At 40.6% G+C, this 26,392-nt stretch overlaps 2 protein-coding genes across 7 annotated transcripts in view; one reads left to right on the forward strand and one right to left on the reverse strand.

The window, feature by feature from the left end:
* Window positions 1–2,086: 2,086 nt before the first annotated feature.
* On the forward strand, window positions 2,087–9,875 carry wasb (WASP actin nucleation promoting factor b). 4 transcript variants are annotated; one of them, XM_034172965.1, is made up of 11 exons: window positions 2,087–2,327; window positions 4,495–4,635; window positions 4,746–4,832; window positions 4,985–5,081; window positions 7,671–7,700; window positions 7,794–7,829; window positions 7,942–8,137; window positions 8,209–8,384; window positions 8,485–9,020; window positions 9,136–9,247; window positions 9,338–9,875. In XM_034172965.1, the coding sequence occupies exons 1-11, from the start codon at window positions 2,226–2,228 to the stop codon at window positions 9,394–9,396; spliced, it is 1,572 nt and encodes a 523-aa protein (XP_034028856.1). In that variant the 5' UTR covers window positions 2,087–2,225; the 3' UTR covers window positions 9,397–9,875. The 4 variants fall into 4 exon arrangements, with proteins under 4 accessions (XP_034028856.1, XP_034028854.1, XP_034028855.1 ...); XM_034172963.1 differs by having other exon boundaries at window positions 9,136–9,875; XM_034172964.1 differs by having other exon boundaries at window positions 7,945–8,137; window positions 9,136–9,875.
* A 307-nt stretch (window positions 9,876–10,182) lies between these two features.
* Window positions 10,183–26,392, reverse strand: part of LOC117512754 (semaphorin-3F-like) — a 59,634-nt gene continuing 43,424 nt past the window's right edge. For all 3 annotated transcript variants that reach the window (XM_034172960.1, XM_034172962.1, XM_034172961.1), the window contains exons 9-18: window positions 16,752–16,866; window positions 16,568–16,637; window positions 16,304–16,448; window positions 15,979–16,201; window positions 15,817–15,905; window positions 15,686–15,727; window positions 15,421–15,578; window positions 15,279–15,346; window positions 15,081–15,208; window positions 10,183–12,743 (exon numbers count right to left, since the gene is read on the reverse strand). In XM_034172960.1, coding sequence (XP_034028851.1) covers window positions 12,366–12,743; window positions 15,081–15,208; window positions 15,279–15,346; window positions 15,421–15,578; window positions 15,686–15,727; window positions 15,817–15,905; window positions 15,979–16,201; window positions 16,304–16,448; window positions 16,568–16,637; window positions 16,752–16,866 — 1,416 coding nt within the window. In that variant the 3' untranslated portion in view covers window positions 10,183–12,365. The remainder of the gene's footprint in view (window positions 12,744–15,080; window positions 15,209–15,278; window positions 15,347–15,420; window positions 15,579–15,685; window positions 15,728–15,816; window positions 15,906–15,978; window positions 16,202–16,303; window positions 16,449–16,567; window positions 16,638–16,751; window positions 16,867–26,392) is intronic.

Below are 26,392 nucleotides of genomic sequence, written 5' to 3' on the forward strand. Positions count from 1 at the left end.
TATATATATATATATATATATATATATATATATATATATGCATTCTGCCCCCACCGGCAAAAAAAAAAAAAAAAAATACACAAAGAAAAACGTTAAATAATAAAATAAAACAAGGGAACATTTTTAAATCTGAAAACCTAATGTTTGTCACAGTTTCTTAGTCATTATCTTCCACTGAAAAAAGCGGAACATATCTGACTTCGACAATATGAAATAACTTTTACGCCGTGTCATGTGTCCATAGTAGGATAAACATCTATGAACTTCATGACACTATTCTAGATAAGTGTTTTTGAAGATTCCTGGCTAATCTGTCTAAAATTCACAAGTAATTGTGACAGATATGGTTTAAATCGTAAATGGACTGCATTGATATAGCACTTTTCCATCTGCATCAGACACTCAAAGCACTTTACAATAATGCCTCACATTCACCATGATGTGAGGGTGCTGCCATACAAGACGCTCACTACACACCGGGAGCAACTAGGGGATTAAGGACCTTGCCCAAGGGCTCTTATTGATTTTCCAGTCAGGCTGGGATTTGAACCGAGGATCCTCTGGACTCAAGCCCAATGCCTTAACCATGAGACCATAACCTCCCCTACAAAAAAGTATTTTAATTTGCAAATTTGACTTTTTTACATTAGTATTCATGACAGAAAGTGTTGCTTCCTAAATATCCGTGACAGTATTATACTGTCATTCCATAAATGCACGGAATTCACTCAGCGGATTATCCAATTGCACTGAATCAGTACAAGTGATACTTCTCATCTGAGTCTCTAAGTAACTGCCTGTTTGACACAAAGTCAGCGGTATCCAAAGGTCCTTCAGCAAGATCTAGTACCAAAACTGTACAATCATCACCTTAGGGCACTGATTCATGTCCAAGTCCCATTATAGGAAGCACCAGGACACTAAAGACCTGGCTGGACCATCGTTCTCCTACAAAGATACCAACATCACCATACACGCTTCTATTCAGTGACCTCATGGAGTAGGAAAAAACAAAAATAATGTTTTATTTAGTAATGTAGTGCTCAAATTTGATCTTTGTCTCAACTCATTCTCACAACCTCCAAATTCTCTGTCTCAACTCAGTCTCAATCGCTCTGTGATTTTGGAGTTGACTACACCAGTTTTATTACTTTATTTTTACACACAAGATACAGCAGATGATATAAATATGGTCAACTTATAAATGAACCTACTGATATCAGTGCACTTTGTTTTTTTTTGCATCTCATAAATGTCATTTACACGGTGTCCAGCTACGTGTGCACATATGTGTTTATTAAGATTAGATAGAATTTTGTTAATCCCTTGGGAAGACTCCTTCAGGGAAACTGAGGTTCCAGCATTGGATGGCGGCACACAGAGTATCAAAAATAGAAGTAAAACAATTTGCAAAATATAAATACTGCTCGCTACTGGCTACTACTGTTCCTCTCCTTCTCGTCCCCTGTCTTCCTGTTACTCCTCCTTCCCCAGAGTGAGGAGTTGTACAGTCTGATGTTCTGAAGGACAAAGGAGTTTTTCAGTCTGTTGGTCCTGCACTTGGGAAGGAGCAGGCTGTGGCTGAAGAGGCTCCTCTGGTTGCTGATGACGACGTGCAGAGTGACTGGAATCGTCCATAATGTCCAGCAGTTTGTCATGTTCTCTGACACCGTCACCACCAGAGAGTCCAGCTTCATGCCAACCACAACCATATGTGACAGATATGCAAAAATTTAAGAAATTTACAGTTTACTAGTTCCAGAAACGGTTGTGTGTGATACCTTATGATCTCTTTTGTTTGCTCCTTGACTTAGCTATTGTGCTTCTTCTCCTCAAATTTGTTAAATGAATTCTCTTTTTTCCCCCCAGAATGTTTTTCACTTGTTTCAAATCAGCTCATACATGATTGTAGACTGATCTTTGTAGACCTTAAAATGAACAAAGGCAGGGGCCAAAAACACGGCCTTCCTCTGAAAATGGAAGTAACACATTCAGTCAGAGAAGAAAGAAGAAAAGTGGGTGTTAGAGAAATGTGGTTGTGCATTTCCTACTCTGAGCTGGTGTGTGTGTGTGTGTGTGTGTACGTGTGTGTGCGTGTGCGCGGACACAGAACAGAGAAGAGAAACTTCCTCGCTTGTTGCTATTCTGATGCTGCTGTGTGAAGGGTTTCACAAATGCTGCACACTGTCGTTTCAGATTAACCTGGGCAACTTTGCTGAGGCGCTATGAGCCGTGGGTCCAAAACTAAAATGGAGAGCGTCCACAGCTCTCTGCTGAAGTTCCAGGAGAATGAGAAGTTGGAGGAGCTGCTGGGCAGAAGGTGTGCTGTAAGTTCTGATCTGACCAGGAAGGCCTGAAGGATAACAAAACATAGCTGTCAGCTCTAACTTCAGTTTTAAGATACTTGAACTCATTCATGTTGTCACTGCAAAGCTTCATCTCTGTTTGCCTGTTAAATGTATTATCTTGCATTTTTACAAAAAGCAGATGAGGTTTAACTTAATTGCACCTATTCAGCTTTAATCTAACATGTGCAAAGTCAATTTTGGAGAGTAAAATAAACTGTTGAGACGACACACTCGGAGCTATGCCAAATAGAGTTCAGTCAACTCTCTTATAGTCTTAAATCAGCTCTGTTATTGTGTTAATTCAAGTTGTCCAACTCTAATAAGAATCACCATTACTACGTTGGAGTGGATTTACCACTACGACAGTTTATTTAACTCTGAAGTGGAACCAAATGTACCTCATTCACTGCAGAGTTTATTTTACTCTGCAAGATTTGCTGTGAGTGTATTTTTAACGTTATTTTCTCAGTAAATTTGACTCCCAGACTTAATGTGTAACGTGCTTATTAAAGGACTCGACTGAGCGCTGATACAAGTGCATTTTATAACGTCTGTCGCTGACATTCGGTCATCAAAAAGGAGGTAGCTGCAACAGGAAATGGTGGATGAACCATTTCTTCCTCTGGTGTCGGAATTAGACATTATCTTTGAGTCGGCTCGCACATCAGAGCAGAAGTTGCTTGTTCCGGGTGCCGTTTTAGCCACTGAAGTAAAACGGTCTTTATGGGCATATCAGACTATTTCCTGCCCTCTAAAACACAGTGAATGGATTGATAAATTAGTCTATTTCCTCCAGTTTGTTAACACGATAACTCAAATAATAAATGCTGTCATACTGTAACCAGGAAATTAAAAGGACATATTGCAGATCTTACAAATGTAGGGAACTTTTGATACACCAGATAAATTCAATATTTGTTTCTGCAACCTGCTGGATGATCAGTGGAAGCTGGATGAATGATGGATTAGGAGCAGGTGTGGCTGTTTTATTGCAAACACCTGGAATAATACAGCTTGTGTGGAGAAAAGTCCTAAGGGATCATCTCAGACGTCTCTGTGGCAATAATTGCACTGAGTGAAGTTATTATCAGATTTAATGTTGTATGCTAACGGCATTAGCACTTTCAGCAGCTGTCAATAGCTTCATTGGTTAGGTCGATTAGTGAGAAAATAAGCGGCTCATAACTTTTAATGTCCACACCAGAACTGAGGTTAGCCTGTTAGCTTTGTTGGTTGGATTTGAAGACACGGGCGAGTTCAGGCTTCTTTTGCCACACACTGAGTCACCCTTGTATGCATTAATGAGTTCATCATGAATCAGTGCAGCCTGTGTGGTCAACATAGTGACACCCAGATATGGGCTTCATATCGACTGTTTCGGGTTTCTGCAGAAAACCGATGGGTGACGTCATACAGTCTTTGTCCACTATCCAGTCTGTGGTTTTGACACAGAAATATATGAAATGAATTATAAAGTAAACCCTTACTTTCTAATTGTTTTGCAGTGCTTACATTGTAAAACTCAAATGACAACTTCATACATGACCACACAACCCTGCCGAAAGGATTTTGTATAAATGTAGTTGCACAAGAAAACCACAATGAGGAAGATGGTAGAGCGAAGTACAGAGTGAATGTAATCTGTGACAGTGTTCATTTGTTTTCTATTCCCACTTATTTCAATTAAGGGGGGGTCATAAATGATTGACATTGCCTCAGATTTGATTTCCAGTATTTACTTTCTTTTTCTATCCCTGTGGGAAGGAGTTTTCTCTAAATGGAATTGAGGCAGACACTTCTTTCTCTTGCCATCTCTCTCAGCATATGTACCTGTGGTTTAGAAGTTACACGGAGCTTGAAATGAGCTTGTTTGTCAGTTTCTTTGATTTCCAAAGCCTAGGACTCGTAACTACCAAGGCCACCGCTGCTTGTGTAATGGCACAACAACAGAAAAAGGTGGCTTGCACATTTTAACAACATTAACATCTGGAGTTACATTTAAAGACTCGAGGCTATTTGAATATATATATTTACTTAATCCAGCCATGTCAGCCACTTCCACAAACTTGGTTGTTTAAATGAAAAAGAAAATTGTACAGTCAAGACAGTATGACAATTAATTGCACTAAATTTGTTGTGTTGTCAGTCTGTGGCCACCACTGTCGCACAGCTGTTGATGGCGCTGCCTAACAATCCATCTGGTTGGAGCTTGCAGCACACTGGAGTCTTGTGTTTCGTCAAAGACAACCCCCAGCGCTCCTACTTTATACGGATGTTTGATTTAAAGGTAACTTCACACAGTACTGTCGTACTCAGACATCCAGCCGTTTTCATACTGCTGATATTATCCACTGTTGTGTTGCTGGAAATATGAACTACCATTGCCCCCCCACACAGGCAGGGAGGATGGTTTGGGAACAGGAGCTCTATGACCAAATGTTGTACAGCTCCACGCGGCCGTACTTTCATACATTTTCAGCAGATGTAAGCACAGAACGCCTCTCATTTCTTGTATTTTAAGATATTCATATTAAATGCTTACCGGTAGTTATCTGTATTAATTCCTCTTACTGCAAAGCATCTTCTGTGCACAGACTTTACATTTTCATGCATGCGTTTCCTTCATCAATTCTTAGAGTTGTCAAGTGGGGCTGAACTTTGCAGAACAACAGGAGGCGCAAACTTTTCAGAACGCTGTTGAGGAGAAAATCATCCAAAGATGTAATCGACAAGGTGAGTGAGGGCACAGCCGGTCAGGCACACTTTAACATTTTACTTGTTTTGTTTACATTACAAAGCATGTTATTCAGGTTTAGAATGTACTTACAGTGCATCTGGAAAGTATTCCCAGCGCTTCACTCTTTCCACATTCCAAATGTTACAGCCTTATTCCAAAATGGATAAAATTAATGTTTTTCGTCAAAATTCTACACACAGTACCCCATAATGGCAATGTGAAAAAGTATTCACAGCCTTTGTGGTGAAGCTCAAAATTAGCTTAGGTGCATCCTGTTTCCACTGATTTTTTTTTTTTTTTTTTTTTGACAAGGAGTTTTTTGTGCTGAATGTGTGTGTGTGTGTGTGTGTGTGTGTGTGTGTGTGTGTGTGTGTGTGTGTGTGTGTGTGTGTGTGTGTGTGTGTGTGTGTGTGTGTGTGTGTGTGTGGGTGGGTGGGTGGAGTAAATTCATTCATTCATCATCCTTGAGATGTTTCTACAGCTTATTTAGAGTCCACCTGGGGTAAATTCAGTTGACTGGACATGAATTGGAAAGGCATATAAGGTCGCACAGTTGACAGTGCATGTCCGAGCACAAACCAAGTCAAAGGAGTTGTCTGTAGACCTCTGAGACAGGATTATCTCAAGACACAAATCTGGGGAAGGGTACAAAAACATTTCTGCTGCTTTGCAGGATCACAGTGGTCTCCAGTTCGGATGACAACAGGACTCTTCTTAGAGCTCCGTCTAAACTGAGTGATCAGGGAGAAGGGCCTTAGTCAGAGAAGTGACCAAGAACCTGATGGCCAGTCTGACAGAGCTACAGCATTCCTTTGTGGAGAGAGGAGAACCTTCCAGAAGGACAGCTATCTCTGCAGCAATCCACCAGTCAAGCTGTATGGTAGAGTGGCTGGACGGAAGCTACTCCTTAGTAAAAAGCACATGGCAGCCTGCCTGGAGTTTGCCAAAAGGCACCTGAAGGACTCTCAGACCATGAGAAACAAAATTCTCAAAGTATTGAACTCTTTGGGGTGAATGCCAGGCCTCATGTTTGGTGGAAACCAGGCACCGCTCATTACCTAGCCAATACCATCCCTACAGTGAAGCATGGTGGTGGCAGCATCATGTTGTGGGGATGTTTTTCAGTAGCAGGAACTGGGAGACTAGTCAGGAATGAGGGAAAGATGAATGCAACAATGTACAGAGACATCCTGGATGAAAACCTGCTCCAGAGTGCTCTTGACCTCAGACTGGGGCAACGGTTCATCTTTCAGCAGGACAATGACCCTAAGCACACAGCCAAGATATCAAAGGGCTGACGTCAGGACAGCTCTGTGAATGTCCTTGAGTGGTCCAACCAGAGCCCAGACCTGGATCCGATTGAACATCTCTGGAGAGATCTGAAAATGTCTGTGCACCGATGCTCCCCATCCAACCCGATGGAGCTTGAGAGGTGCTGCAAAGAGGAATGGACAAACCTGCCCAAAGATAAGTGCACCAAGCTTGTAGCCCCATATTCAAGAAGACTTGAGGCTGTAATTGCTGCCAAAGGTGCATCAACAAAGTATTGAGCAAAGGCTGTGAGTACATGTAAATTTCTTAGGTTTTTATCCCATTCACCATGGATGGAATAAAAACATCGGCATTTATTTATTTGTCTGTCTGTCCGTCTATCTGTTACCAGGATTATGTCAAAAATACAGCATGGATTTTGATGAAATTTTCATCACAGATACATATTAGGCCATGGAAGAACCCATTACATTTTGGAGGTGATCCGGATCCGGATTGGCAGATGTCAGAAATGTTGTCATTATGGGGTGTTGTGAGTAGAATTTGGAGAAAAAAATAATAATTTCCTCCATTTTGAAATAAGGCTGTAACATAACAAAATGTGGAAAAAGTGACACGCTGTGAATACTTTCCAGGTCCACTGTACATAACATAAATTAGTTAGGTGTCTTCTAATTGTTAAACTCCAAATATGAAGATTTACACTCAAAAATACTCTACTGTGTAAAGGTGTTCGTCAAATTTAGTGCACCTAAAACTCAAATACATAAATAAACTAGAGCACCGCGCTCGTACACCACAAACCTCTGCCAACACTAGTTTGGGCTTTGATTTTCAAGATATTTCTCCTTTTGGAATCTGCAAGTACATTCTGTGCCCTTTCCCTGACCTGTTATATCCAGAGGCACAGCAACAAGTCACGCTTTCTGCATTTCTAGAAGATGCTTTTTGAGTGGCCATTCCAGCAATAGACGAACTGTGAATGAACACAAAATGGATGGAAACAAAATGGCGCCTTGCCTTTGCATTTTTCCTTGATGCTCACATCACAGCTCTGTGTGAAGGGCTTATAGAGAGTGCAATATAGTTCTTCTTCCCCACAGTGTGTGTTGGAGTGTCAGACAAAGCAGGCAGTGCATTTTCCTTATATAGTAGTGCAGTTTTACACACACGGATTTGTAGAACTTGATGGACTTTAACAAGATCAATATCATCCAGTGTTATGCCGTGTGACCCCTTTAAGGCCTGAATAAGATTGTTATTGTGTTTTATGTGATTAATGATTCAAAATGGTTTCTCTCACTTTGTTATAGATAAGAAACAACGCCCCCTCCCATCTAATGGTAAAATAGCACTCACACTGGTGAACTTACAGAACTGACCTATTAAACAAAGAAATTAAACGTGTATGTTTCTCTTCTCCTGTTTGACTGCAGAAAGAGGCTCTCTGCCTCCAATACCACCTGATAAAGGTGCGTAACTCCTTCAGCTCAACAAGTTTTTATGTCCCACGAGACTGAAATAATAACTATCACACATAATACAGAGATTAAACTAAGCAAAATATGTGCTTCTACCTGAAAGCAGGTTGTGGTAGTCCTGGTTCCTTTCACATGGCGACGGTGGACATTCAGAACCCAGACATCCAGACGTCACGCTACCGCTCTGTGCCTTCACCGGCTTCCTTATCGCTGGGCAGCAAAGGGAAGAAGGAGAAAAAAAGCAAGAAAAAGGGCCCCAAATTGTCCAAAGCGGACATAGGAGCACCCAGTGAATTTAAGTGAGTGTTTGTTCTTGGTCCATCGTAAGATGTGTTTTCACAAACTGATCTGCTGACTCTGCTCCCGTCAGGCACGTGAGTCATGTCGGCTGGGACCCCAACAACCTGGACCCCGACCTGTTGAAGCTTCTGTCCCAAGCCGGCATCCATGAGGCCGACATGAGGGACGAAGACACGTCTCAGATCATCTATGACATCATTGAGAAATCTGGAGGCATGGAGGCGGTCAAACGGGAGGTGCAGGGAGGTCAGGTTGACACTGCATCACTTTGCACCTCCTTATCTCCCTGCAGATGCCTGTCAGGGTGTTAAGCTGTGCTGACTTGTCTCCTGCTGTCGTCTTCTAGCTGCTGGACCTCCACCTCCTCCACCTAGCAGACAAGGCCCTCTTCCGCCTCTACCGGGATCCAGTCCCTCGCCACCCGTTCCTGCGCCTCCACGAGGTCGCTCTGGCCCGCTGCCTCCTATCCCAGGCCAGCAACAGAGAGGGAGTCTGCCACCCCCGACACGTGGAGCCGAGCCACCGCCGCCTCCTGCAAGTCGAGGAGGACCTCCCCTGCCACCGCCACACTCTTCATCTTCTCACACCTCTTTGCTGCCATCCTCAAAACCCTCTCATGTCTCACGCTCTGTGTCCTCCCATACTTCGCCTCCCCCACCACCTCCATCTCTGGGCTTCCCGTCTCCTCCTGTCCCATCTACACCCAGCAGAGGAGGCCCTGCACCTCCTCCTCCACCGCCTCCACTTTCTTCAAACTTCCCACCACCTCCTCCCCCAAGCGGCTGCCCTCCACCACCCACTCTGTCTTTTGGAGGAGAAGGAGGAGGTGGTGGGAGAGGTGCTCTTCTAGATCAGATCCGTCTGGGAAAGAAGCTCAGAAATGTAAAACTTTTTTTTTTCTCCATCATCTAAACCATTCCACATGTACAACAAACATGCAAGTTTTATTCTGCAGAACATCAGGAAAAATCATTCATTTAAAGTTTGGTTATTACAGGTGACGGACTCTCCCGACGCAGCGCCACCTACGCCAGTAACATCAGGCGAGGGCATCGTCGGCGCTCTCATGTGCGCCATGCAGAAAAGGAGTAAAGTCATCCACTCCTCTGGTAGTATTTTCTTTAACAAATCCACCGCCATATTTCACAGCAGGTCAAAGTTATTTTCTGACAGTGAGATGAATATTTGGCATCTTTCAGATGAAAGCGACGGTGACGGAGGAGACGAGGACGACGATGATGACGAGTGGGACGACTGATGCAGAACATCTTTCTTCTCTGGAATTTCTTCAACAATGTAAACTCATGAAAGTGAAATTTTTTTTTCATTGATGGATTTTTTTTGTTTGTTTTTGCACACTTGAATATGACGCTGTGTTGCTTAAATAAACACATGAAGGGAAACATTTTCAAAACTAACTCCAGGCCATTTTGAGATTTCTGAAATGTTTATGTAGTTTGAACAGTTCCAGTGTAGTGTTTAACAGCGTGAGCGCACATCGCAAGGAAGATGATCGGCAGCTTTGATTGGAAAAGAGTTCCGTTTGTTCCTTACGGTGACTGATCGGTGCCGCAACATTTCCATATTAATACTAACAAATGAAAAACACAATTGCAAATACAACAAACACAAGTTGACTTTACTTAATTTAAAAGAACCATGCTAGTTTATTTTAAATGGAAAAAGTAATTGTCCTTTAGTTATCATTTTTCCAGGCAATTGGTTTCCTTTTTTTTTTTTTTTTTTAAAGTAAAGGTTTTACAGTGTGCATTCATTCAGTAACAGGTAGCTGCATAAAAAATGTTTTGCAAAATGGTAAAAAAAAAAACACCACTTGCAAACAAACAGATCACAAATAGAACTTGCAACAATTTAATTTGATAGTGTGACTGCCGCAAATTCATACAACGCACCCCAAAACACAGACACGCTGCAAAGCTCCACAACAGACGTAGTAACAATACATAAATCAGTTTCTGCCTGGAGCACTTTAACTGACATTCTGCTCTTAATCGAAAGTAAATCAAGCTAGCTATATTTTTACTGGCAATGTATTGAAGTGTAGGATTCAGTTGAATTCCTCTGGGGAGAATCTTCTTTTTGTATTGTGGAGTTTTTCAGGGTGTCTGTTTTTAGAGGTGTTGTGTAAAATACAGTGATGATACTTGTGTTATGTGGGTTTGAAAGCATTTTTTTAATTTCAGTTTGCAAGACATTTTTTAATGCAACTACCTGTAGTTGAAATGATGCATGTATTTTTTTCTTTTTGTATTTTCTACAATTTGTTAGTGTTGTCTTAATTTGGTTCCTTGACCCACCGTCATTTTAACGCCTGTAACTACAGCAGTATTAGAACAACACAACAAGAATCTTAATGCTAAAACTGAGCACTATTCACTCCTGTTATTATAACATACTGTACATGTAAAATTAATGCTCCTGTATCATTTTCTCATACATATGTGCAAAGAACCCCAAATCCCTCTTACAGCACCACCACCAAAGTGCATAACTGGAAGAACACTGAATATCTTCAGCACTCACACACGGTAGGTCACCAAAGTACAGGACAGTCATTATATGACGACATCCAATGGAAATAGCTTAACCAAGTACATTACACTTTACAAACATCATCACTGAGGTCGAAAAGAGAACAGTAAAATGTACAACTTACAACAAATAAGCATGCAGCATTTACGTCAGCATATTATCTTCATACAAGAGTAATCCACTGGATTGACCATGTCATAACCATATATTATATTCACAATCAATATATTACATTTCTATTTAAAAAAAATTAAAAGACCATACCAGTGGTGTTGCATGTTTTAGTCAGTTAACTACACATACTTTATGGAACTGACAATTTTTTTCTCTTCTGTCGAGGCAGCCATTTCTTTCAGCTTGTCAAATGCATCATAGTGACTCAAGATGTTGTGCACATCTGGGATTTGTCAGCTGGATGCTGACAATCCAACAAACTATGCTGCTGCAGAATCTGTGCGCAACAATAAAAGCATTTTAACCTCAAAGTAATGGTGCTTACACAGTCAAGCCGGTGCTTTATTTTGTGGTTGTCATAGGAATCTAAATTTAAACCATATTACATGCTTTGTCAGGAACGTGTTTAGAAATTCTGCGTGTTTGAAATGTGTTCTGTCAAACGTGTGACAAAGCATGATGAAGAGAGGGGCTCAAAACAACGCAGGCTCATGTTCACTTGGAGTGAGGAAGTTAAATGCTGCCACAAACACATTTTGTAGTTTGGGGATTCAACAAACAGTCATTATTGAGACAGAGTAAGGACGGTTCATCTCTCTAATCATTCATTGTAAAGAATAAACCGCATCTCCGTGTTAACGATGATAAATGTTGGCGTGACATCCAACCCTAACCCTAGAACTAAACCATGACCATAAAACGTCATTTCAATCACACGTTTTAAACCAAAAATGGCTTCCAAAATGGCCACCAAACAACTGTTTCCCATTAAAATGCATCATAGACACACACAATAGAAGAAATAACATTATATTTCAGTGGTCATATTTTGGACACCATCTTCAATATCTGGCTTGAGGCCATTTTATTTTTTTAACTTTTATTTTGGAGCCATCTATGCCTAAGGAATGTAAAAAGTTTCAGGTTTTTTGGGGTCCCCTAATTTTCTAGCCATAGCCATGAACAAATTTGTCATATTTACTAGAAGTAGTTAACATAATTTTGCAATATAGAAAAACTGATAAAATAAAATGCAACCTAATTTCATCACTACTCCTCCATGTAGGGGGACACCCCCATCTTACCCGCTATTGGACACCGTGCTGTGTAATGTTGGCAGGTCTGTCTGTAATAATGCTGAAACCTCAAAAGCTTCTGCACGAGCACCTGGACATACTACTCATTACTGCTGGTGAGTTAAAAGATTGGCGAATGTCAAGTGTGTAACTGATCATCGTTACAATCCTGTTGTATGAAGGCCTTGGCCGCCTGAGAGAAAACAATTCAAAAACTTGCACCTTCTTTGGAAATTGGTTGTCAGTTTAAAATACATGCAATGCGTATTTGGCTGAGACTTGCACTACCACAGATATAGAACTTTAATATCAGTTTGAAGCTTTGCCTGCATCATGGAAGTTGCTGATGCACAAACATGTGTCAAACTTGTTAGTCCACCATAAAGTCCAGACAGGCCTTTCTGACCACCGTTGGTCCCGTCCTCTAGCCAAGTCCTTGTTCCTGGCTCTCTGTGTGTCTGCGGCTTGTGCGCTTACGCTGCTGTTGTTTGGGACTGAGCTGTTCCCAGTAGGACTGACAGTACTGGTTAATCAGTCTGATCTCAGGCGGAAACGGTGTGGAGACGAGGGTGGACCGTGGGTGAGATCCTGCTTGGCGTATTTTTGGCCCGTCATCGTCGTCGTCCTGAGCTGTGAGAGCTAAAACGATGTCTCGATCCAGGATGCGCAGCGCGATACGGGCAAGTGTGTGTTTAAAGTTGTTCTCGGTGGCAAGGCAGTGGTAGAGGCCTGCATCTGATTGGTTGAGAGACTTCAGAAGGATACCATGGTGGGTTTTCAGAACCCCGCCCACACGGTTTAGCTGCAGAAAGACATAAAGTCAAGCTGAGATGGTAAAGTATTTTAAGTAGTAATGAATTTATTTACAGGTGTGTGGCTAATTCACTTGTAAAGAAAGGTTCTAAAATTAAATGTACCGTAGTGTTCAGAATAATAGTAGTGCTATGTGACTAAAAAGATTAATCCAGGTTTTGAGTATATTTCTTATTGTTACATGGGAAACAAGGTACCAGTAGATTCAGTAGATTCTCACAAATCCAACAAGACCAAGCATTCATGATATGCACACTCTTAAGGCTATGAAATTGGGCTATTAGTAAAAAAAAAATAGAAAAGGGGGTGTTCACAATAATAGTAGCATCTGCTGTTGACGCTACAAACTCAAAACTATTATGTTCAAACTGCTTTTTTTTTTAGCAATCCTGTGAATCACTAAACTAGTATTTATTTGTATAACCACAGTTTTTCATGATTTCTTCACATCTGCGAGGCATTAATTTTGTTGGTTTGGAACCAAGATTTTGCTCATTTACTAGTGTGCTTGGGGTCATTGTCTTGTTGAAACACCCATTTCAAGGGCATGTCCTCTTCAGCATAAGGAAACATGACCTCTTCAAGTATTTTGACATATCCAAACTGATCCATGATACCTGGTATGTGATGTATAGGCCCAACACCATAGTAAGAGAAACATGCCCATGTCATGATGCTTGCACCACCCTGCTTCACTGTCTTCACTGTGAACTGTGGCTTGAATTCAGAGTTTGGGGGTCATCTCACAAATTGTCTGCGGCCCTTGGACCCAAAAAGAACAATTTTACTCTCATCAGTCCACAAAATATTCCTCCATTTCTCTTTAGGCCAGTTGATGTGTTCTTTGGCACATTGTAACCTCTTCTGCACATGTCTTTTATTTAACAGAGGGACTTTGCGGGGGATTCTTGCAAATACATTAGCTTCACACAGGCATCTTCTAACTGTCACAGCACTTACAGGTAACTCCAGACTGTCTTTAATCATCCTGGAGCTGATCAATGGGTGAGCCTTTGCCATTCCGGTTATTCTTCTATCCATTTTGATGGTTGTTTTCCATTTTCTTCCACATGTCTCTGGTTTTTTTGTCCATTTTAAAGCATTGGAGATCATTGTAGATGAACAGCCTATAATTTTTGCACCTGCGTATAAGTTTTCCCCTTTCCAATCAACTTTTTAATCAAACTACGCTGTTCTTCTGAACAATGTCTTGAACGTCTTGAATTTTCCTCAGGCTTTCAAAGAGAAAAGCATGTTCAACAGGTGCTGGCTTCATCCTTACATAGGGGACACCTGATTCACACCTGTTTGATCCACAAAATTGACGAACTCACTGACTGAATGCCACACTGCTATTATTGTGAACACCCCCTTTTCTACTTTTTTTTACTAATAGCCCAATTTCATAGCCTTAAGAGTGTGCATATCATGAATGTTTGGTCTTGTTGGATTTGTGAGAATCTACTGAATCTACTGGTACCTTGTTTCCCATGTAACAATAAGAAATATACTCAAAACCTGGATTAATCTTTTTAGTCACATAGCACTACTATTATTCTGAACACTACTGTATCTACAACATTTTGAAAATCTTGTCTCATCGCGGTCAGGTTTGGCAGCATGTGCTGCATGATGCCACATCCACTGCTCCATGGAACTGCCTTGAGTCCCGTTTAGCAACCACCTGCCTTGTCTTGATAACTAAATTATTCGTAATCTTCAACAAACCCCTGTTTTAGTCACAGACGTGCAATAGCAAACACTTCCAAGACAAATACTAGCTTGTATGACCACTCTAAAAATCACATCATTGAGGCTTTAACTTTTCACAGCAAGTAGCTCTCTGGGATACGAGTGGGAACACAAAAATATAGACCTGGGATCAACTCCAGATGTGTACTTCAGGCTTCCTCTCTGTCTTCTAGTACAAGACACTCCATTTGCATCATTGCAATCCATCGAGCAGTAAATGTATACCAGCTTTGGTTGGGGAGGTAACCTCTCATTGACTAGTGACCTATACAGGGGGAGTCATAGACTCTCATCTGCTTCACATTATGGTACATGAGATAAGCACAGGCACCAATGGCACCAAGGACCTCTCGAGGACTTACTTGTCCCAAATTTGATGAGATGAGCAGATGAGTTTTTGCTTTGACGAAAATAGAGATTAAGACATTAAATAAATTCCATTATTGTTCATTGCCCTGCTGCTGTTGCTGAGTACAACAAACATCATCACACCTGATTGGAATGGTGCCTAAGTGAGTGCCAAGAACAACGGTTTAAATACATAGTTCAGTAAAATGGAATTGTCCTTTCTCACCACTTTCCTCTTCCCTTCCCGCTGGAAAAGCCATTTGACGGTAGCCTGAGGAGAGCGCGGCTGACACTCTAAGAATGTACTGCTGCCCTCCACCCCAAATTGCACTGTTTCCCTCAGACGTTTCTCCACTGCACAGATGGACAGAACGGGTGAGAAAGGCTCCAAACAAACAAAGACATTGCAGTAATAACTCCACACCTTTGGCATTGAAGCCCCTGCACTCCCTCAGTGGATCGCCGTGTTTGACGTCTTGTCTTCTGCTCCTCCTGAAAGAAAAACCCAACATTTTTTTATTTCATAATCAAAACCTGGAAGCTCTGTGATGTGGAACACAGCAGACCTCTTGGTGGACGGGGTGAAGGCTGAGCAGCTTTCGCCATCCCACGCGCAGTATGGGTCCCGAGCCAGACAACAGTCGGAACAAGCCCACCCATAAACACCACAGCGGTGCAGCGACACCTGCGTTAGCCCGGCATCCGACGACACGTACAGTTGTTGCTGTGGCAGTGAAAAATCAGGTTGATTGGCAGGGGGGGGGGGGTCCATGTATTTAAAGTATAAGCATAATATTAAATGACACTCGAGCTAGAGAACAAGTTTCTTACTCTTTTGGAAGATATCTTCATTGTTTTGACAGGCGCTCTGGTCTGTTGACAAGAAACAGTGAATTTGTTGCATTTCAGTTTCTAATAATCTGTGTATTTTAGTCTTTTCAGAAGCAGATTTTTAGACATACCCGGAAAACCTCCACTTCCTCTAGTGTCAGCTCTTCCATGCTGGTGGGGTCTTTGGGCAAAACTATAACTTTCTGGACCGTGCCACGATCTGTGAGTGAAGGTACGATTAGGTTCTGGGTTATTATGTAAAAATTAATCTTTAAGAGAAGCAGTTACCTCACCTGTACCCAAAAAGAGAACCTCATAGCGCCCATCCACAGCATCAACCTGATCCACCACCAGGGCAGTGAAGCGGTAGTCCACACCTGTTCTCACCACCAGGGGGCGGCGGTGGATTGGATAGACTGGATGGAACATGAGGGGGTGAGCTCTGATGAAATTCACAGCCTCATCTGAAAAGTTCTTGGATGAACGGATACCAGGAGTAAAGGTTCCTCCTGGACACTGGGTACAATGTACACAGATGAGGATATCAATCATTTGTCAGCTTTCTTTCCATTTCAGTTTGTGAAATACTACTTGGGATATAATGTGAATGAAAAGTACCGTTCCAGGGCGAGGATACGGGATCTTGCCTGTGTACTCTGTCCACTGGTAATTGTGACCATGTTTGTGGGCAAAAGGACCGTTGAAGACGTTGCGGATGTCACTCATTGAGTATACGCAGACTGCTGAGCCTTTGAACACAGACCTTCAACAGAAAGACAATTGGGCAAGATTTATCGCAACCCAAGCTTGACTTGCACAAAAACATCAAACGCCATTGGCGAAGTTTGATGTGATGTTATAGCAACCTCCAGAACGTCTCACCCTGCTGTGGTGAAGAGAGCATACACCATAGGGTTCCGTTCGTCCTGCGTTGGCTGAATAAACACATCCCCTAGAAAGGCCATGACATGCGAATCAATAACATAATCGTAAACGCGGTTTCATTTAAGAATTCAATGAGTTTAAACAGCGTTTTATTTATTCATTTGTTTTTACTGTCACTTACGTAGTTCATCAAATCGTGTCTCAACCCCATCGTCTCCAATCACGGAGCAGATAAGGCGAGCCTTCAGGAACGTTGTCCATCGGTTCACCAGGGACTTCTGTCCACCTTCATCATTCTAAGCAAACAAACAAACATAAAAAAGGTTAAGACTGATTATTTCTATGTATTTAGAATAAAGAAAGCAGTAGGCACGCCCCCATTTATAGTAAACAGTTACGTGTACATGGCGCATTTGACTACTGACTTTTTTTTTTTTACAACTTTATCGTTTTTCCATATCAAAAACATTGACATCATTTATTATGCATTGCTGAAAATTCAATAATATGCACTCACAGCATTGACTACAATAGGTGCTAACAGTTTATTTAACCGTGGTTAGCATGTGTAGTCACACTAGCCATGGTTATCGTTATAGTTTTCTATATTACAGCCCCTACATAGTCAAAGGCACCATGTCAATGCTAAGAAAACCATGTCCAGTATAAACATTCCACATCTGAAAATACTGTAATTTCTGAGCAACTTTCATATTCATTCATAATTGCTAATTTGATATTAAAGTCACTGTTGTCACCAAACCACTGAAGAAATGTTTGAAAAAGATATAAATGAATCTTTATTTCGCAAATGTAAGGAATCAGTTGATCACACTTTACTATTATCACCAGAATATACATACATATATATATATATATATATATATATATACATACATACATACATATATATATATATATATATATATATATATATATATATATATATATATATATATATACAGTAGTGTTCAGAATAATAGTAGTGCTATGTGACCAAAAACATTAATCCAGGTTTTGAGTATATTTCTTATTGTTACATGGGAAACAAGGTACCAGTAGATTCAGTAGATTCTCACAAATCCAACAAGACCAAGCATTCATGATATGCACACTCTTAAGGCTATGAAATTGGGCTATTCGTAAAAAGGTAGAAAAGGGGGTGTTCACAATAATAGTAGTGTGACATTCAGTCAGTGAATTTGTCAAATCACAAACAGGTGTGAATCAGGTGTCCCCTATGTAAGGATGAAGCCAGCACCTGTTGAACATGCTTTTCTCTTTGAAAGCCTGAGGAAAATGGGACATTCAAGACATTGTTCAGAAGAACAGCGTAGTTTGATTAAAAAGTTGATTGGAGAGGGGAAAACTTATATGCAGGTGCAAAAAATTATAGGCTGTTCATCTACAATGATCTCCAATGCTTTAAAATGGACAAAAAAAAAAAAAAAAAAACAGAGACACGTGGAAGAAAATGGAAAACAACCATCAAAATGGATAGAAGAATAACCAGAATGGCAAAGGCTCACCCATTGATCAGCTCCAGGATGATCAAAGACAGTCTGGAGTTACCTGTAAGTGCTGTGACAGTTAGAAGATGCCTGTGTGAAGCTAATTTATTTGCAAGAATCCCCCGCAAAGTCCCTCTGTTAAATAAAAGACGTGCAGAAGAGGTTACAATTTGCCAAAGAACACATCAACTGGCCTAAAAAATGGAGGAATATTTTGTGGACTGATGAGAGTAAAATTGTTTTTTTTGGGTCCCGTAAGTTGGAGAGGAAATGGCGTCTCACTAATTTAGAAGATCTTCACTTAGCCTGGAAAAAGAGTTTGTTGCTCTATAAGAAAGCCCTTCGTGAAGCTAGGACATCTTTCTACTCATCACTAATTGAAGAAAATAAGAACAACCCCAGGTTTCTTTTCAGCACTGTAGCCAGGCTGACAAAGAGTCAGAGCTCTATTGAGCTGAGTATTCCATTAACTTTAACTAGTAATGACTTCATGACTTTCTTTGCTAACAAAATTTTGACTATTAGAGAAAAAATTACTCATAACCATCCCAAAGATGTATCGTTATCTTTGGCTGCTTTCAGTGATGCCGGTATTTGGTTAGACTCTTTCTCTCCGATTGTTCTGTCTGAGTTATTTTCATTAGTTACTTCATCCAAACCATCAACATGCTTATTAGACCCCATTCCTGCCAGGCTGCTCAAGGAAGTCCTACCATTATTTAATGCTTCAATCTTAAATATGATCAATCTATCTTTGTTAGTTGGTTATGTACCACAGGCCTTTAAGGTGGCAGTAATTAAACCATTACTTTAAAAGCCATCACTTGACCCAGCTATCTTAGCTAATTATAGGCCAATCTCCAACCTTCCTTTTCTCTCAAAGATTCTTGAGAGGGTAGTTGTAAAACAGCTAACTGATCACCTGCAGAGGAATGGTCTATTTGAAGAGTTTCAGTCAGGTTTTAGAATTCATCATAGTACAGAAACAGCATTAGTGAAGGTTACAAATGATCTTCTTATGGCTTCGGACAGTGGACTTATCTCTGTGCTTGTTCTGTTGGACCTCAGTGCTGCTTTTGATACTGTTGACCATAAAATTTTATTACAGAGATTAGAGCATGTCATAGGTATTAAAGGCATTGCGCTGCGGTGGTTTGAATCATATTTGTCTAATAGATTACAGTTTGTTCATGTAAATGGGGAATCTTCTTCACAGACTAAAGTTAATTATGGAGTTCCACAAGGTTCTGTGCTAGGACCAATTTTATTCACTTTATACATGCTTCCCTTGGGCAGTATTATTAGACGGTATTGCTTAAATTTTCATTGTTACGCAGATGATACCCAGCTTTATCTATCCATGAAGCCAGAGGATACGCACCAATTAGCTAAACTGCAGGATTGTCTTACAGACATAAAGACATGGATGACCTCTAATTTCCTGCTTTTAAACTCAGATAAAACTGAAGTTATTGTACTTGGCCCCACAAATCTTAGAAGCATGGTGTCTAACCAGATCGTTACTCTGGATGGCATTTCCCTGATCTCTAGTAATACTGTGAGAAATCTTGGAGTTATTTTTGATCAGGATATGTCATTCAAAGCGCATATTAAACAAATATGTAGGACTGCCTTTTTGCATTTACGCAATATCTCTAAAATCAGAAAGGTCTTGTCTCAGAGTGATGCTGAAAAACTAATTCATGCATTTATTTCCTCTAGGCTGGACTATTGTAATTCATTATTATCAGGTTGTCCTAAAAGTTCCCTAAAAAGCCTTCAGTTGGTTCAGAATGCTGCAGCTAGAGTACTGACGGGGACTAGCAGGAGAGAGCATATCTCACCCGTGTTGGCCTCCCTTCATTGGCTTCCTGTTAATGCTAGAATAGAATTTAAAATTCTTCTTCTTACTTATAAGGTTTTGAATAATCAGGTCCCATCTTATCTTAGGGACCTCGTAGTACCATATTACCCCATTAGAGCGCTTCGCTCTCAGACTGCGGGCTTACTTGTAGTTCCTAGGGTTTGTAAGAGTAGAATGGGAGGCAGAGCCTTCAGCTTTCAGGCTCCTCTCCTGTGGAACCAGCTCCCAATTCAGATCAGGGAGACAGATACCCTCTCTACTTTTAAGATTAGGCTTAAAACTTTCCTTTTCGCTAAGGCTTATAGTTAGGGCTGGATCGGGTGACCCTGGACCATCCCTTGGTTATGTTGCTTTAGACGTAGACTGTGTTTCATAATTATTGTATGGCCTTGCCTTGCAATGTGGAGCGCCTTGGGGCAACTGTTTGTTGTGATTTGGCGCTATACAAGAAAAAAAAGTTGATTGGTTGATTGATTGATTGGGTCCAAGGGCCGCAGACAGTTTGTGAGACGACCTCCAAACTCTGAATTGAAGCCACAGTTCACAGTGAAGACAGTGAAGCATGGTGGTGCAAGCATCATGATATGGGAATGTTTCTCCGACTACGGTGTTGGGCCTATATATCGCATACCAGGTATCATGGATCAGTTTGGATATGTCAAAATACTTGAACAGGTCATGTTGTCTTATGCTGAAGAGGACATGCCCTTGAAATGGGTGTTTCAACAAGACAATGACCCCAAGCACACTAGTAAACGAGCAAAATCTTGGTTCCAAACCAAAAAATGAATGCCTCGCAGATGTGAAGAAATCATGAAAAACTGTGGTTATACAACTAAATACTAGTGTAGTGATTCACAGGATTGCTAAAAAAGCAGTTTGAACATAACAGTTTTGAGTTTGTAGCGTCAACGGCAGATACTACTATTATTGTGAACACCCCCTTTTCTACTTTTTGTTACTAATAGCCCAATTTCATAGCCTTAAGAGTGTGCATATCATGAATGCTTGGTCTTGTTGGATTTGTGAGAATCTACTGGTACCTTATTTCCCATGTAACAATAAGAAATATACTCAAAACCTGGATTAATCTTTTTAGTCACATAGCACTACTATTATTCTGAACACTGAATTACAGGCCGATATCAAATCTATCATTCTGTTCCAAAATTTTAGAAAAGGTGGTTTCACGGCAGCTCATAGACCACCTCACTGAGAATGATCTTTTTGAGCCGCTGCAGTCTGCTTTTAGGAAATATCACTCCACAGAGACAGCGCTCACTAAAGTTGTGAATGATCTTCTTCGAGCAATGGACTCAGACACCACTACGGTTTTGGTGTTGTTAGATCTCAGTGCTGCGTTTGATACCGTGGATCATCATATTTTGCTCAATAGATTGGAGAATTTTTTTGGGATTTCTGGAAGTGCCCTTGCCTGGTTGACGTCATATCTGTCCAGTCGTTCTCAGTGTGTCTTGTATAATGGCACTACCTCTGACCTTGCTGACATGAGATTTGGGGTTCCACAGGGATCTGTTTTAGGCCCCTTGCTTTTCTCCCTGTATGTGGCACCCCTTGGGCATATACTGCAGAGTTTTGGGACTGCCTTTCATTGTTATGCTGATGATACTCAGTTGTACATGCCGATAACTGCGGGAAATCTCACTCCCATAAAATCCCTGGAGGACTGTCTTCTATCATGGAGAAGTTGAATGTCTAGTAACTTCCTACTTTTAAACTTTGATAAGACTGAAATGATGGTTCTTGGTCCAGCGAGACATCGGCATCAGTTTGACCAGCTGGTGCTCAGCCTGGGTTCCTGTGTCATACATCATACGGACAAAATGAGGAACCTTGGGGTAATTTTTGATCCCAAGTTGTCTTTTGACCTCCACATCAGGGATGTTACTAGGACTGCTTTTTTCCATTTGAGAAATATAGCGAGGATCTGTTCCATCCTGTCCATGGCTGATGCTGAGACCCTGATTCATGCTTTTGTTTCTTCTAGACTAGATTATTGTAATGTTCTATTTTCAGGGTTACCACAGTCCAGCATTAGGGGTCTTCAGCTGGTTCAGAACGCTACCGCCAGACTTCTGACACGTAGCAGAAGGTCTGAACATATCACACCCATTTTGGCATCTTTGCGCTGGCTCCCTGTCTCTGTGAGAGCAGATTTTAAGGTTTTGTTATTGACTTATAAGGTTGTTCATGGACTGGCGCCATCTTATCTGGCTGATCTGGTGGAACTCTACGTGCCGGCCCGGGCTTTGCGGTCACAGGATGCGGGACTTCTCTGTGTTCCCAGGGTGAAGAAGAAGTCAGCAGGTCAAAGAGCCTTTTTGTATCGTGCACCCACCCTATGGAACAGTCTTCCTGCGACCGTGAGGCAGTCTGAGTCTGTGGACATTTTTAAGTCAAGACTCAAAACCTATTTTTATTCTCTTTCTTATGGATAGTTTTTATTTTTATGTTTTATTCTTTTACTTTTTTTTTTTATTCATTTTTAATTATTTATTCAATTTTATGTTGACTTGTTTTATGTAAGGCGCCTTGAGACGGCTTTTGCTGTGATTTAACGCATTATAAGCTAATTAAACACTACTGTGTGTGTGTGTATATATATATATATATATATATATATATATATATACACACACACACACACACACTGTATATATCAATGGACGTCTAACCCTATGACAGTTTTTGGTAAGTGGATCAACTTGCAAGGAGTCAAAACTCATTATTCATTCATTAATTTATATTCTATATCCACCTATTCCAGTTCAGGGTCACAGGGAGCTGGAGCCTATCCCAGCAGTCATAACGTGAGAGTCGGGGTTATGATAGATACTAAATCTCTCTGAATAGACCAAAGATAAATCACATAACACCCACTTTACACTGCGTATGTGTCCCGGAGAGGGGTCCCCTGAACTGCAAAACAGGAGGCTCTGCACCTCATGCAATTCTCGCTATGAAACCCTGGATGACTGGCAGGCAGTCAACACACAGACAGTCATCCTTGTTCTTGCAGAACCGTTGTAGCTCATCTGCACAGATTTGCTGTTCCATGAGACCAGCACTTCACTGCCTTTGGCCTTGCCAGCTGTGATTGATAGACCGAGAACAGAACGTCCATTCCCCCCACCTCAAGGAGGCAAAGGTGACTGGAGGGAAAAATCTGCAACTGAATTCAAATGAACTTGATTCAAGTGCAGATTAAAAAATAATAGTTCACAGGATTATCTCAGTTGAGCAAGATTTATTCCAACAGATTAAATAGACACTTTTTGCATGGAAGTTTAAAAAGAAATGGAAAGCTCATTGAGTTTGATAATGTAATTTGACATAAAAAGGACACTGGTCTGGTATTGCAAATTTGGAAGTAGAGGTTTAATCATCAAAAGATGTTTATCATAGAAGCAGCTGAATTTCAACATTTTTTTTAAAGGTGCTATCAATACTTTTTCTGCCACTAGATGCCACACTTCATGACATAAACAAAGCTTCCATCCTCGGCCACTCAGTCTCCCTTCACCAAGCAGAACACACGGCAGATGGAGCCTTTTAACAGCTCTGATAGCTTTCTGTGTGCGAAAAGACAGACATACAGTTGTATGTAAAAGTTTGTGCACCCCTGATAATTTTCATGATTTTCCTTTATAAATCATTGGTTGTCTGGATCAGAAATTTCAGTTAAATATATCATATAGCAGACAAACACAGTGATATTTGAGAAGTGAAATTAAGTTTCTAGCATTTACAGAAAGTGTGCAATAATTATTTAAACAAAATTAGGCAGATGCATAAATTTGGGCACCCTTGTCATTTTATTGCTTTGAATACATTTAGCACTAATTATTGGAACACAAAATTGGTTTGGTAAACTCAATGACCCTTGACCTCCTTACACAGGTGAATCCAGTCATGAGAAAGGGTATTTAAGGTGGCCATTTGCAAATGTTTCCCCCTCTTTGCATCTCTTCTAATGAGTGGCAACACAGGATCTTCTAAACAACTCTCAAATGACCTGAAAACAAAGGTTGTTCAACATCATGGTTTAGGGGAAGGATACAAAAAGCTATCTCAGAGATTTCAGCTGTCAGTTTCCACTGTGAGGAACATAGTAAGGAAATGGAAGACCGCAGGCACAGTACTAGTTAAGGCAGGCCAAAGTGGTAGGCCAAGAAAAATCTCAGATAAGCTGAAGCGAAGGATGGTGAGAACAGTCATAGTCAACCCACAGATCTGCTCCAAAGACCTACAACATGATCTTGCTGCAGATAGTGTCTCTGTGCATCATTCAACTATACAGAGGAAGCCTTTTCTGGGTACACGCCACAAACAGAGTCGCTTGAGGTATGCTAAAGCACATTTGGACAAGCCAGCTTCATTTTGGAATAAGGTGCTGTGGACTGATGAAACTAAAATTGAGTTATTTGGACATAACAAGGGACAGAAAAAGGACACAGGATTCCAAGAAAAACACTTGCTACCTACAGTAAAATTTGGAGGTGGTTCCATCATGCTGTGGGGCTGTGTGGCCAGTGCAGGTACTGAGAATCTTGTTAAAGTTGAGGGTCACATGGATTCCAGTCAATATCAGCAGATTCTTGAGAACAATGTTCATGAATCAGTGACAAAGTTGAAGTTGCACCGGGGCTGGATCTTTCAACAAGACAACGACCCTAAACACTGCTCAAAATCTACTGAGGCATTCATGCAGAGGAACAAGTACAACGTTCTGGAATGGCCATCTCAGTCCCCAGACCTGAATATTATTGAAAATCTGTGGTGTGATTTTAAATGGGCTGTTCATGCTCGGAAACCAACAAACCTGAGATGTTTTGTAACGAAGAATGGTCCAAAATACCTTCAACCAGCATCCAGACTCTCACTGGAAGCTATAGGAAGCATATAGAGGCTGTTATTTCTGCAGCAGGAGGATCTACTAAATATTGATGTATTTTTTTCTGTTGGGGTGCCCAAATTTATGCACCTGCCTAATTTTGTTTAAATAATTATTGCACACTTTCTGTAAATACGAGAAACTTCATTTCACTTCTCAAATATTAGTATATTTGTCTGCTATGTGATATATTTAACTGAAATTTCTGATCCAAACAAGGAAAATCCAACAAAGGAAAATCATGGAAATTATCAGGGGTGCCCAAACGTTTGCATACAACTGCATATTGATTATAGACTGACCATGTTATTGGTTGGAAGCATTTTTAGTCTCTAAATGTGTTGAACAGTAAAACTTGCTTAAACTGTCATCATATAAACTGGATATTCACACTCTCTGGACAAAAGCCAAAGTTCCAATGCTTTTGTATGGTTTTCCAACAGATTTTTGCCCCTATCCGACAGAATGTCCCACCCCATCGTAATGCATTTCCATAAAAAACCCTCGCATGAACCGGACAGAGCAGTCTGGATGTGCCCAGTAACAGAGGTATGAAATGAAGTTCAGCGGTACTGTATTTCCATGATTAAAGAAACTGGCTGTTTATCTTTTTCAAGCCATGCCCAGATCCAGCACCTAAACGAGGCAGGGCATAATTCATGGCCGGTGATTATTAACAAAATGCAGCTTGTTGCCTGCACTGTAATATGGTACTAAGTTTCACATATATCCCTGGGTCTGATGAACCAAACCGCTAGAGCACAGTCCTCTGTATGGCTGTGAACCCCTGCACCTGCTAAATCAAAATTTTATTTTAATTTGATTTTAAATTAATTTTAATTATATTTTAATTAATTTAATCAATTCTATTTGTAGTACTGTGTTATGTATTTTAGTACTATTTATTGTAATTGTTGCATTTTATTGATTATCCTGTTTTAATGTGTACAGCACTTTGGTCAACCTTGGTTGTTTTAAATGTGCTCTATAAATAAAGTCTGAGTTGAGCTGAGTACATTTTGATCATGGATTAAAAATGTTTTGCAGAAAAGTCTGCAAATATGACCAACTTCACAACACAAAGCCGGAAAAAACAAAATGCTGAAATGAACCACAGTTCATGGAGGAAAATTGTACGTGCTGTATCGCTGGTTTGGAGGTGATGATTGTTTTTATATATATATATATATATATATATATATATATATATATATATATATATATATATATATATACACACACTCAACAAAAATATAAATGCAACACTTTTGGTTTTGCTCCCATTTTGTATGAGATGAACTCAAAGATCTAAAACTTTTTCCACATACACAATATCACCATTTCCCTCAAATATTGTTCACAAACCAGTCTAAATGTTATGTTTTGGACGCGGTCGGAGCACCGACCCAGCGTTTGAAAGGACCAAGCATGAAATAAGCAGAGCACGGTTCAAAAGGATAACAGAATTTAATAAACATAACAGTGAGTAGTGCTAAACAACTAAAACGTCTGCGGTCTGGTGAGGTGGAAAC

This window comes from Thalassophryne amazonica, chromosome 6 (genome assembly GCF_902500255.1).
Source record: "Thalassophryne amazonica chromosome 6, fThaAma1.1, whole genome shotgun sequence".
In the NCBI taxonomy this organism is placed as follows: domain Eukaryota; kingdom Metazoa; phylum Chordata; class Actinopteri; order Batrachoidiformes; family Batrachoididae; genus Thalassophryne; species Thalassophryne amazonica.

What these genes read in the sequence shown, in the direction of transcription:
- wasb (XM_034172963.1), top strand. Translation starts at nt 2,226, where the DNA reads ATGAGCCGTGGGTCCAAAACTAAAATGGAGAGCGTCCACAGCTCTCTG. An exon ending in GGAGCACCCAGTGAATTTAA is followed by an intron (nt 8,138 to 8,208) that starts GTGAGTGTTTGT and finishes TGCTCCCGTCAG; the next exon opens with GCACGTGAGTCATGTCGGCT. An exon ending in CAAACGGGAGGTGCAGGGAG is followed by an intron (nt 8,385 to 8,484) that starts GTCAGGTTGACA and finishes GTCGTCTTCTAG; the next exon opens with CTGCTGGACCTCCACCTCCT.